This window comes from Vigna radiata, chromosome 10, assembly GCF_000741045.1.
Source record: "Vigna radiata var. radiata cultivar VC1973A chromosome 10, Vradiata_ver6, whole genome shotgun sequence".
Taxonomy (NCBI): domain Eukaryota; kingdom Viridiplantae; phylum Streptophyta; class Magnoliopsida; order Fabales; family Fabaceae; genus Vigna; species Vigna radiata.
In genome coordinates, this window is record NC_028360.1 from 9,067,150 (window position 1) to 9,079,137 (window position 11,988).

General features: G+C 34.7%; 1 protein-coding gene across 2 annotated transcripts; it reads right to left on the minus strand.

The window, feature by feature from the left end:
• Positions 1–6,016: 6,016 nt before the first annotated feature.
• Positions 6,017–11,988, minus strand: LOC106775669 (phosphomethylpyrimidine synthase, chloroplastic). Of its 2 annotated transcripts, XM_014662813.2 has the most exons (6): positions 11,860–11,988; positions 10,035–10,357; positions 9,751–9,878; positions 8,218–9,044; positions 7,057–7,733; positions 6,017–6,226 (listed from the first exon to the last, which is right to left on the minus strand). In XM_014662813.2, the coding sequence occupies exons 2-6, from the start codon at positions 10,343–10,345 to the stop codon at positions 6,217–6,219; spliced, it is 1,953 nt and encodes a 650-aa protein (XP_014518299.1). In that variant the 5' UTR covers positions 10,346–10,357; positions 11,860–11,988; the 3' UTR covers positions 6,017–6,216. The 2 variants fall into 2 exon arrangements, with proteins under 2 accessions (XP_014518299.1, XP_014518300.1); XM_014662814.2 differs by lacking the exon at positions 6,017–6,226 and having other exon boundaries at positions 7,053–7,733.

The window sequence follows — 11,988 nt, forward strand, 5'->3', positions numbered from 1 at the left end:
CTAAAAATTTCCAAGCTGTTCTATTTGTTGTTCATATAGCCTCTTCCTCTTCAAACACTGGTCATGAATATGCATCTAGGGGAGTTACACACTCCAGCTTATCAACTGCATTTTTTATTATTACAAAAAGTTGAACAAAACATTTATTGATAAAATAATTTCCTTTATTATTTTTTAAAATTAATCTGGCCTGTGCCTCTCATTTGTCACTAAGCTAATTGTATCAAAATTGCCTACAACACATAGGACTTCCCAACTGACATGCACATCCACTGAAAAGCATTCTATGGTTGGCTCATGCTGTATCATGGCTCCAAATAGTGGAATTGTCAGATTGCCACACTTGAAAAAAATGAGGTTGCAGCAGCAAACAATCTGGGTGAGGGGGACGTCATAGAAACCTTTTGAAAGAGACCTTATCATTTTGTTTGATTCCTAAATTGTTGTGTTGGCACAGGAGAGAGAAGAAATAAATAATGAGAGAGAAAAAGGTGAGAGAGAGGTAGTTATAATGATGTTGTAATGGAAAGAGAAGATAAATAGGAGAGAGAGAAAGATATGTCAGTAATAGCAGAGGAGAGAGAAGAAAAATTAACACCGTTACACCTTAGTTAACGGAAGGGATCTATTGCAAGCAAAATAAAAAACCTGAGGACCTAATTAAATCACTTTTAAAACCGGGTATCAAACGGAAATTCAGCCCCAAACTTGGGGACTAAATAGGTATTTAAGCCTAAAATAAAACTAATAACTAAAATAAATAAAAGTCGAGGCATAAATCGATGTCCGTCGACGGATGTGCGACATCCGTGTTTATGCCTCGCATCTTCTTCCTCTAAACACTCATAAATCCTCACACAGAAAAAAAAAACAGCAGAAACCCCACGTAGTGAGACGCCATTACATACATTTACAAAAAAAACCTAGCAGAAATCTAAGACGAAGACCATGCTCAAGAAACGAAACGCAAAAACTAAACTTTGCAGAACTCTCGGAACCATACATGCGCGAAGAAACCGAAACGAACCAGAGATCGAAAAACTAACCTCTCGAAGACCACGAAACACCACCACCGAACACACTGTCGCACCGCCGTACTGCCGCGCCAACGCACCGCCGCACAAGCCGCACTGCCGCACCAACGTAACAACGCACACACCACCATAAAATGCACAAACAGGACTGCGAGTTGGGAGTAAGAGGTTAAAAAAAAGTGAAAAGGATTATGAAAAGGGGAAACAGTGAAGTGTGGAGTGGGTGGGGGTGTACTTGAGAAATTGTAATGGAATGAAGGTGGTCTTGTGGTGCAAGAAGGTTGGTGAAAGTGGGTGGTCATGGCATTGAGTAGATTGTCTAGGCTATAAAATGATCAAAAAGAAGGCTTTAAACAGATTTTGAAATTGGTTTAAGTTTTTAACAAATTTTGAAATTCATTAAAAGTTTCAACAAATTTCGATATAAGTCTTTAACAAATTTTAAAATTTATTAAAAACTTCAACGAATTTTAATATTTATTAAAAGTTTCAACGGATTTCGATATCTGTTAAAAGCTTTAATGTATTTATTTATTAATTTTTCTTACTGTTTGTATTTTATTTGTTTATTGTATTAGAATCATTTATTTATAAAATTTAATTTATTATAAATTTTATAGAAGATTGTTATCAGTAATTTTATTGTTTAATAATTATATAGATTATTTTTATTTTTTTTTTACATTTTTAATTTATTATGGATTATGTTATTGAAAGTAAATATTATGCTATAGGTGAATATTGTTTAAAATGAAAGAATATTCTCATGGTATGGATGCTATAGTATATTTTAATTTTATATCAAATTTTTCTTCTTTTGTAAAAGAAGTTGGAGAGAGAGATCATACAAATAATTTTATCACAAATGAAATATTTCCTTTCATGATCACTTAATTGAATAGGTAAGAGGAATGGGTCATGATCTAGGATTGTGGTGGTTACTATAAGATATGAAAAACGGGGTGAATGGGGAAGGAAGATGTTCGTCTTACTTGGATGTGAAAGAGGTAGGAAATATAGAAAATATAAACCTGATGTGGAGCCTAGTGTATACAGGACTCGAAAATGTAAGTGTTTGTTTAGGTTAAAGGGTAAATCATCTTGTAATGGGGACGATGGGTCTAGAAGGTCATATGTGGATATCACAACCATGATTTGGTTGAAACTTTAGTTGGTCACTCTTGTGTTGGCAAGTTAAATCCAAGTGAACAATCATTACTCATTGATATGACTAAGACTAAAGTTGCACATGCAAATATTTTATTAACCCCGAAAGAAAATAATAATTGTAATGTCACACCGATTAAACAAATCTAGAACGCAAGGTATGAATATAAAGGATTATTAAGAGGGTCGAGAACTGAACTACAACAACTTATGATGATGTTGGATCGTGATAACTACATTCATTGGAGCAGGTGTGTCGACAAATCAGAGGTTGTTAGTGACCTATTTTGGACACATCCTGGTGCGGTGAAAATGTTAAACACATTTAATATTGTATTAATGATGGATTCAACCTATAAAACAGACAAATGTAGACTTTCCTTGCTTGAGATTGTCGGTGTGATGTCTATGGGGTTAACCTTCTCAACCGCATTCTTGTCAAGTGAAAAACAAAATAATTTCACTTGGGCTTTGGAAAGGCTGAGAGGTTTATTTTTGACATCTGAGGGCAGTCATAAAGTCATTGTGAGTGACCAAGACTTGGCTTTGATGAATGTTATTGCATATATATTCCCTGAGTCATATCAGATCTTATCTCACTTCCACATCCTTAAAAATGTTAAAGCAAAATGCAAAATGTTAGTTAATTCTATTGAGACTTGGGATGTGGTGATTTGAGGCTTCTTCTAAGGTGTCACATTTCCTTACTCCTTAGGAAGTTCTCCATTGTTATTGACCAAAAGTCATAATGGCTATCAAACTTTAGAATGGCTGGTTGAACAATTTTTTTGACACATTGATCTTTTGGTTCCCAATCTCACATGTTATATCACTCATCACACTATATCACACTCACTCTATATCATGCCCCTCATAGAATTCTAATACCAATTGTTAAATATTATAAATATAATGAAAAGGACGTAGAAGATAAAACTTCACGTTATTTAGATGAACAAGAATGGCTTATATAAGCCTAAAAAAATTAACATAATGTGTTTATGTGGTTTAACAATCTCACATAATCTCACGTTACATGATAACTAACACTAAATATAAAATTCCCAGGAAAGAAAAAGAAATTTGTTTCTAAAAATCAGGACTTATTCAACTACTAAAACGGCTAAATATCATGCTGAGAATGTTTTCATTGAGTTATCTCCATTTTTGAGAAATTTTCAAATGGTTTTAACTAAATTTAAAGTCATCATTCAAGTAAAAATTTTGGTGATATTGATTACCCTATTTGCTATACTTAAAAGCCTTTTAGAGTATTCTTTAATGTTTTTATATTCCTTCTTGTTTTGCAATTCAAAATCTTTAATAAGATTAAGCACTTATAATGTTTTCATTCAATTTAAAGTCTTATTTGCTATGCTTAAAAGTCTTTTAGAGTATTATCTAATGTTTTTATATTCCTTCTTTAGCAATTCAAAATCTTTTATAAGATTAAGCACATGTAATATTTTCATTCAATTATCTCCATCATACTTCTTTGCTCCTTAAAAACTAAAATATAATACTTTCACAATTAAAACAACAATAAAAGAAAATACACCTGAAGTTCTAAACCACCCCCAACAGAACCTTTATAATTAATCAATTTACATTTGATTTTATCAGTTATGTACGGAAAAGGAAGAAAGGGTAAATGGGGAATAAATTTGAATTGAATACTGGTTAGACAAAGGATTCAACCTTGTTTCTTGGAGAATCTACAAGAACTTGCTCTTATGAAAACCTTTGACTTGAACTTGTTAATAAATTGATAAAAAAAAAAAAAAAAAAAAACTACTCATGAAAAGAAAAAAGTTGGCAAAGGGTTGTAGCAATTTTGTAGGTTCCATAAAAATAAAATAAAAATCATCACATCATAAATGGATAAAGCATGGGTTGGGAGATTGATTCCCTCTGTTATGCTATATGAGGAAGCTTACCTTCTGCAGGCAACAAAGAAAGACCCTTGAGTGCATCATGGGAATCCCTTTGACATACTTCTCTTCTTCAAGAGAAGAAGTTAATAGATTTACTATTTACCGAAATAGACAGTCTCAGAAAGAAAAATAAAAGGGTTAAATATGTTTTTAGTCCCTATACTTTGGGGCGATTTTGGTTTTAGTCCCTCTTTGAAACTAAGGTACAATTTAGTCTTTTAACTTTAAAAAACTTTAGTTTTAGTCATTTTTACCAAATTTTTTTAACTTTATTTGTTGTTTCAAACGCGTTTCTCGGTTAACATTGAAGTAAAAATGTGTCAAACAGTGTAAACAATCCAAATGCTATAATGAAACGTGCTTGAAACAACAAATAAAGTTAAAAAAAATTTGTGAAAAGGACTAAAACCAGAGTTTTCTAAAATTGAAGGACTAAATTGTACCTTAATTTGAAAAAGAAACTAAAACCAAAATCGTTTCAAAATATAAGGACTAAAAACATATTTAACCCAAAATAAAATGTCACCTGGTGAATACAAAATACTTAAAGAATATTCAGCAGAAAATCTTAATCAGAAAAATCAATCTTCAAGGTCATGTTACCTCCAAATGTTTATTTTGGTCCAGCATGTTCAACATATCAATATTCAGTGCCTCCAAATGTTTTTTTTTTAAACTTGTTTACCATATCAATCTTCAGTGTCACATTATCTCCAAATATTTTTATTGTCCAACATGTTCACATCTTCAAAAGTAATATATGAATATAGTCTTGAATACATCTACCTCGCATAAAATCTTTGTTGAGGACCAATAATCCAAGAGGCTGTATAGGTGAATTTATCAACTAAAACATTTGTTATAATTTCTCTTATTCTTTCTATTCTTTCTTTTCTTAGTCTCATTCTTTCTCTTTTCTTTTTTTCTTAAAAATATTCTAAATTTATTTTATTCTCTTTTTAAAAATCTTTACTAATAAATCTTCAGAAATTCTAAAAAGCTTTTGTTATATCTTAAAAACTTACACAATACACCACAAATAAATCCTTAAAAACAATAATCTACACACCTCTAAATCCTTTGTTCATAATCTTTATTTTTTTATTATCGGCTTCTACAACAAATAATGTCAACTACATTTTGCCTTTGATTCTGAACTAGTGAGTGTATTTGCAGTGTGATGGAGACCATAAGAGAAAACTTTATTTATCATAAAAAGAAATGCTAGCAACATTATACTTTTCTTTTGCTTCCCCCAATTCATAATATTCAATCCTGCTCAAAACATAGCCTGATTATAACTAGTATGTTTGTCTCATCAGAGACTTAAAAAACATGACATTCTTTCAAAACATTCTTTACCTTTTACTGAAGTCCATATGAAACTCACTGCAAAATAAGAGACTAAAACTAATTGAAAAATAGAGCTACAGTAGTAGGACCCCATGAATTCCTTCATATAAAAAAAAAAATAAAATCGTTGAATAGTGTTGCTAGCATTTCTCTTCTTATAGTTGAAGTTGGATTTTACGCTGAATTAAAGATCTTGAATCTAAGAACAGTATACTACTAATTCAGATCATGCAGCCGTATTCTTCCATTTTAAACACTTCTAACCATGACCAAATGGCATGGCCAACGAGCTGTGCTGCTGCTTCCCAGTATTATCTGGTCCAAATTGCGTATACAACGCGCAATTCCTGCAGAAGCATCAAAAAGAGAAAAGAGAAAAATGCACGCTCCCTGCGCAGGCATCACCCTGATCAGGTTCAAAGGGACTGTCTCAGCCTGATCTGCTAGCTTCCTATCTTGATAGCGAGAGCTTATACAGATTCAGGCACCCCTGGTGCATCTCGTGTATTAATAAAATAGCCCAAAAGATAAAGATGGTATTCAACATGATACTAGAGCAATTTATTGCTGGAATTGGATAACAAAACAAATGTTGACTAAAGATGGAGTTCATAAACGCTGTCTACAAACAGAACTTATTCGCCTACTCCTACTGCTTGATATGCATTCCCACCCTGAGAGGCCAGCTGGGAAGCTAGCTCCATGTTCTTCCAAATGATTTACTCCATTTATGCAGTCCTGCAAAATAATATGCATAAGATATTCCATCTTCCGCTGACAAACACCTAAACAAGGCAAATGTTTGGCAAACCATTTCCATAACAGTAAACCATTAAGTGTGCGTAATTGCATGAGGGGAGAAAGTGTATAATTGCACGAGAAGGGAAAGTGATATGGTGCCATTTGTAGCTCACTACAGACGCAGGTGCGATGAAGATACCGTAGGTTTAATCCCCGTGCACAATCACGGGTGATAGCACCATCAAAGGTCAGAAGTTTCTTAAAGTTGAGACTTTAAGAAGTACTAGAGCATAAAATAATTCAAATTATTATGACATGAATTCAAATGGTTATTTGGTATCATAAAAGTGTACGATGAACAATGAAAGTGGAAATATAGTTTACCCACACCTAGTCATTATGATAATAGAGGGTGAGCTTGGTGCAACTGTAAGGTTGCTAACTTGAAGCCTACAGTTCTAGTGATGGGAATTACCCTTCTCCTTGGTACGATGGCCTAAGTTTAAGTCTCCCCAAACCATGGTGATAGGACCCCTATGTACCCTGCTACCCTTTTGTAGTCATTTTCATTTAAATAGCAAGAATAGATTGGCTTCTATGAGGAAATATCAACATTCTGCAGGACAAGATGGTGCTTCATGCTGTAGTCACTAAAGGAGACAAATACTTCGGCCAATAATGTGGCTTTTATGAGATTTTTACTTAGATTAGGTTTCCAACAAGCATATTTAGTGAATTGATTCACAGCAAGCCATTATAATCCATGTCAAATGGAATGAGAAAAAGAACGTCATATAAAAAAACTAAAAGATTTTATCCAGTCTCACCTCTCCTTGGAGTTTACGTAAGCTTCTGGCAAGTAAATCTCTCCACCAGCTTCACCATGTTGCTCCCCACTGATAGTTTTCTTGGCAGCTTGAAATTCAGCACTCATAGCATCCATCCCACGCTGCAAAGCTTCCTCAGCAGTTCCATAGCCATATTTCTCAGCATACTTTCTCACATCTTCTGTTATCTTCATAGAGCAGAATTTAGGGCCACACATTGAACAGAAATGGGCCACTTTCGCACCATCTGATGGCAAGGTTTCATCATGGAAGGCCATGGCTGTCATTGGATCCAGTGACAAAGCAAACTGGTCCATCCATCGAAATTCAAATCTTGCCTTGCTTAATGCATCATCCCAGGCCTGAGCATGTGGGTGACCTTTGGCTAAATCAGCTGCATGAGCTGCTATCTTATAAGCTATCACTCCAGCCTTAACATCATCCCGGTTTGGCAACCCAAGGTGTTCTTTTGGAGTCACATAACAGAGAAGAGCTGTACCAAGTGCCCCAATGTTTGCAGCACCGATTGCAGAGGTAATGTGATCATAGCCAGGAGCAATATCAGTTGTTAAAGGACCAAGGGTGTAAAAAGGTGCTTCATTACACCATTCTAACTGTTTCTGCATGTTTTCAGGAATCTTGTGCATTGGGATATGTCCGGGTCCTTCATTCATCACCTGTAAAGTAACTCAAAGTAGACAGTAAGCACCCATAGTCTCAAGAGATAAATCAATGGTAATACCACATGATCAGGTGATGATAGCTTAATATCATACGAAATAGATAGAATCACTATGCAACAATATATACATGAAAACATTTTGTACTATATTTAGTTTCACAGGTGACCACCTAGGAACTTCATTGATCATGAAAGCAGTGGCAAACTTAACAGCATTTAAGATATACCTCTCGCGATAGATTGTTAGTCTATCCCTATCGAAGTTATTAGTTCTAATAATAATAAAATGTAACTAGAATTATGCCTAGAAACTTCTAATTGTTCATGCCAAAGAACTACTAATAATGAAAAGAAACACATTAAACAGATATGTATGCAGAGAGTGTGATGTTAAAATAAAAATTGAAATTAGAGACTAAATCATTTCATCCTGCCATAAATTATGAGTTTCGAGCTGTGAAAAATGTTATGTGTGTCACCTGCACATCCTTTTCCCATGCTCTACGGGTCAGTTCTCCTTGAGTCAAGAGTTCAGCAAATTGAGCTGTGTCATTTGCATCGTAGATGGATCCAGGTCTTAGACCATCACCAATGGATAGGGCCACATCATACTGATTGCAGATGTCAAGAATGTCATCCCAGTGCTCATAAGCAAAATTCTCTTTGTGATAAGCTAAGCACCACTTAGCATGAATAGATCCTCCCCTGGAGACAATTCCTGTCATGCGTTTTGCTGTTAATGGAATATATCTCAGAAGAACTCCTGCATGGATGGTGAAGTAATCTACACCCTGTTCAGCTTGTTCAATCAGGGTGTCCCTGAAAACCTCCCAGGTAAGATTTTCAGCAATTCCATTAACTTTTTCAAGAGCTTGATAAATAGGTACAGTTCCAACTGGTACAGAGGAGTTGCGTAAGATCCACTCTCGAGTTTCGTGGATGTGGCGACCAGTTGAGAGATCCATGACTGTATCAGCTCCCCACATAGTTGCCCACTGAACCTTGTAAACCTCCTCTTCTATGGAGCTAGCAACTGCAGAATTTCCAATGTTGGCATTTACTTTCACCAAAAAGTTTCTTCCAACAATCATGGGCTCTAACTCCAAGTGTTTTTTGTTGGAAGGAATGATAGCACGTCCACGAGCAACTTCTGACCTCACAAACTCTGGGTCAAGCTTCTCACGAGCGGCACAATAAAGCATCTCCTCAGTGATAATTCCCTGCTTGGCATAGTACATCTGAGTAAATCTTGGTGGACCTATTTTCTGCCTCCTGTCAACCCACTCTTGACGCAGTTTTGGGAGTCCTAATCATCAAATCCATGAAAACATATCAATTGAATAATGTAAGTTTCCAAAAGCTTAGTGCAAATACAAATAAAAGGCCCAAACCATATTCTTCAATCATTGCCCTGAATACTATTTCACCACTTTGATGTTTTGTTCAAGTAAAAATGAAACAAAGTAAATTAAGGGATACATACAAATGCAAATGTTAATTTGGCTGAATTTATTTCTAAAACAACAGATTTCAAAACAAGAGTATGATGATTTAATGCAATTGCTGAAATTAAAAGCCTTGAAGAATTGAGCACGTACATATATGGATAATGGTAGCAAGTTGGAGAAACTTGGGATTAGCATAAACTGACACTAGGTTCAAACCATACAACAGAAAAAGAAATACCATCCGCAACAAGATTGCATAGAACGGACGGGATAACTTATCTTGTTACAGTTTTAATTTTGTGAGAGCAGATATGAACATTTACAATTAGAAAATGCTTTCTGCCCAAAGATCATCACGAGGGATTCAAACGATGCTAGACAGACGACAATAGCAATAATAGCAATAATGATAAATCGAAGAATGCGTCTATGAATGGAATTATAGCTGTTTCATTCATGCAGAAAAAAAGTCATTAGCACAACATTAATCACAAGGAAAAAGAATGAACTAGAGTACAGATGCATGACGTAAAATAAATGCACAAAAATGTTAGAATTACGTACCTATCCTCGGGTTTATATTTTGGGGACCACTAGTGTCATAGGTATCGAAGTGTCCTTCCTCCCCAGAGAGGTGAACTCTACGAAAGGGAACATTGAGCACATGACCAGTTTCTTCATGAATGACTTCCCTGTGCACATGAATGGATCATAAATTAATTCTGGTAAGTTGTCCAAGGACCCCTCTTGAGTTCTGTCCGTGTCAGTTTGTTCAGAAAGGCATGGAAAGCCATGCTATCTGTAAATTTTACTAGTTGTATGAACTAACAAAAGAAGAAGATAATCACCTCTGTTCTTTACTGCTCTTTGGAAAGCACTGTTCAAAGGAAGGAAGGGGAAGAAAATCAGGAGAAGCAGGGTCAATAGTGTGCTTCTTTTGATTGGTTTTGTCTGAATTGGTAGTTGGAGGATCAAATGTTAATGTGGCTCTAGGTACCAAGGTCATGGAAGATGGAACAAGTTCCTTCTTCCAAGCACTTGAAACACGTCCAACAACATCAAATCCGGGCAAGAATGTAGAACTTGGAAATTTCGATTGAGAAGCATGGTTGCCATTCTTGCATACAAGTGATGTCACATTAGCATGCACTGATGCCATCTTGATACAGAACTACAGTATTCATGTTTTGAAAGACAAATGTTAGTTATATTACAACAAACCTGCAGCATAATGTCTAAATATGTGTATCTCAATACTCAGTTATCAATAGATTCGTGTGTCAAAAGAAATATTCCATTTGCAATTTCTACAAATTAGTTGGTCAATTAACTTCATAATCATCCTCTTTAGGCTGATATTCAGATTAGACAGCTGCTTAGAAAAGGAATCTGATTTCACTTCAAAACAAGTGATATTGGTTTTTCATCATCTTTACGGAAAATGTTAAAAAAAGAAAAAAGGGTTTAACTCCTCTAAAGCAATGGATGCACTTTAGAGGCTAAAGTACCAAGTTATCCTCGGTAACAAAAAGACAAAATTTTATGTACAGTGAACTATGAAGCTGTTAAAAAGGTAGTGTGCTGATTAGTAATCATCAAAAACAGTTATATATGTTTTTAATCTCCTAAATACGACAATTTTCAGTTGTCTATAAACAAGCTGTTTCCCTTTGGTTCCTCATTTATCTTAACGTATCATGTGTTGGTTGTCCTTCACAAAAAACCTCTCCATCCCCATTTATGGAAAAAGGAATCTTATATCATACAATAAATGAAAATGCAATTTATTTTTTAGGGATTAAAAGCAAACATTACTTTATTCGTAGGGGCAAAAGCCAAACATTATTTTATAGGTAAAGACAAAAAAAATGTTTAATTTTATAATAAAAATAAAAACTTGTGAAAATCTACTCAATTAACGTATAGTTTATAGGCTAAAACAGAACTTTGGTCTCTAATCTACATTTTAGGTTTTATCTGATCCCCAAAAGTTCCACTATGGTCCCTTGTGTTGACCACATTTGTCCTCATAATTTGTCGGTTGTTGTTGAGTTGTCCATATCGGTGTGAAAACTAACAAAATGACCAATTTTGGTACAAAGGACAATAGTGAAACTTTTTAAATTTTAGGTCAAAATTGAAACCTAAAATATAATAAAAGGGACCAAATTTCGCCTAATTTATAATTTCACAATTTCCTCATAAAGAAGTACACCCACCCTTTGGGCCAAATACTTAAAACAAAAACCAAAGCAATCGTCAGAGAAAGATACGAACATTCTTTACATAATAAAATGGAAGCAAGGTGAGATAAACTTTTCCACATATCAATAACACTCGTTCCAATTCTCAAACATTCTTTTTAAAAATCAAAGTAAAATATAAATATAAAAAAGAAATAACCAAATGAAATCCACATCCAAAATCACCAGGGGTTGAATGAGGATTCTTCAATAACAAGACAAAAACCAGAGACTTTCACCATATCCACCATACCCTTTTCCTTCCAACAGCACCCCATTTTCCCAAAAGTATATTTCAACAGCATAATGAAGAATCATCCAAAAAATATCAAAAGGGAAAATACATACATATGTGTGTGCATAGAGGTAAAAGAATACGAGAACACATACAACAGACGAAAAACACGCCAAAAGTGAGAAGAGAGAGAACCTGAAGGATGAAGGGTTGGTCTTATCTGCAATAAGGCAACGAATGGCACAATGAGTTGTGCAGTGAATGGTTGAAGAAAAGTGTAGGAGAGTGTTGAATTTATACAGAATGGAGAATGGTTGCATGAAG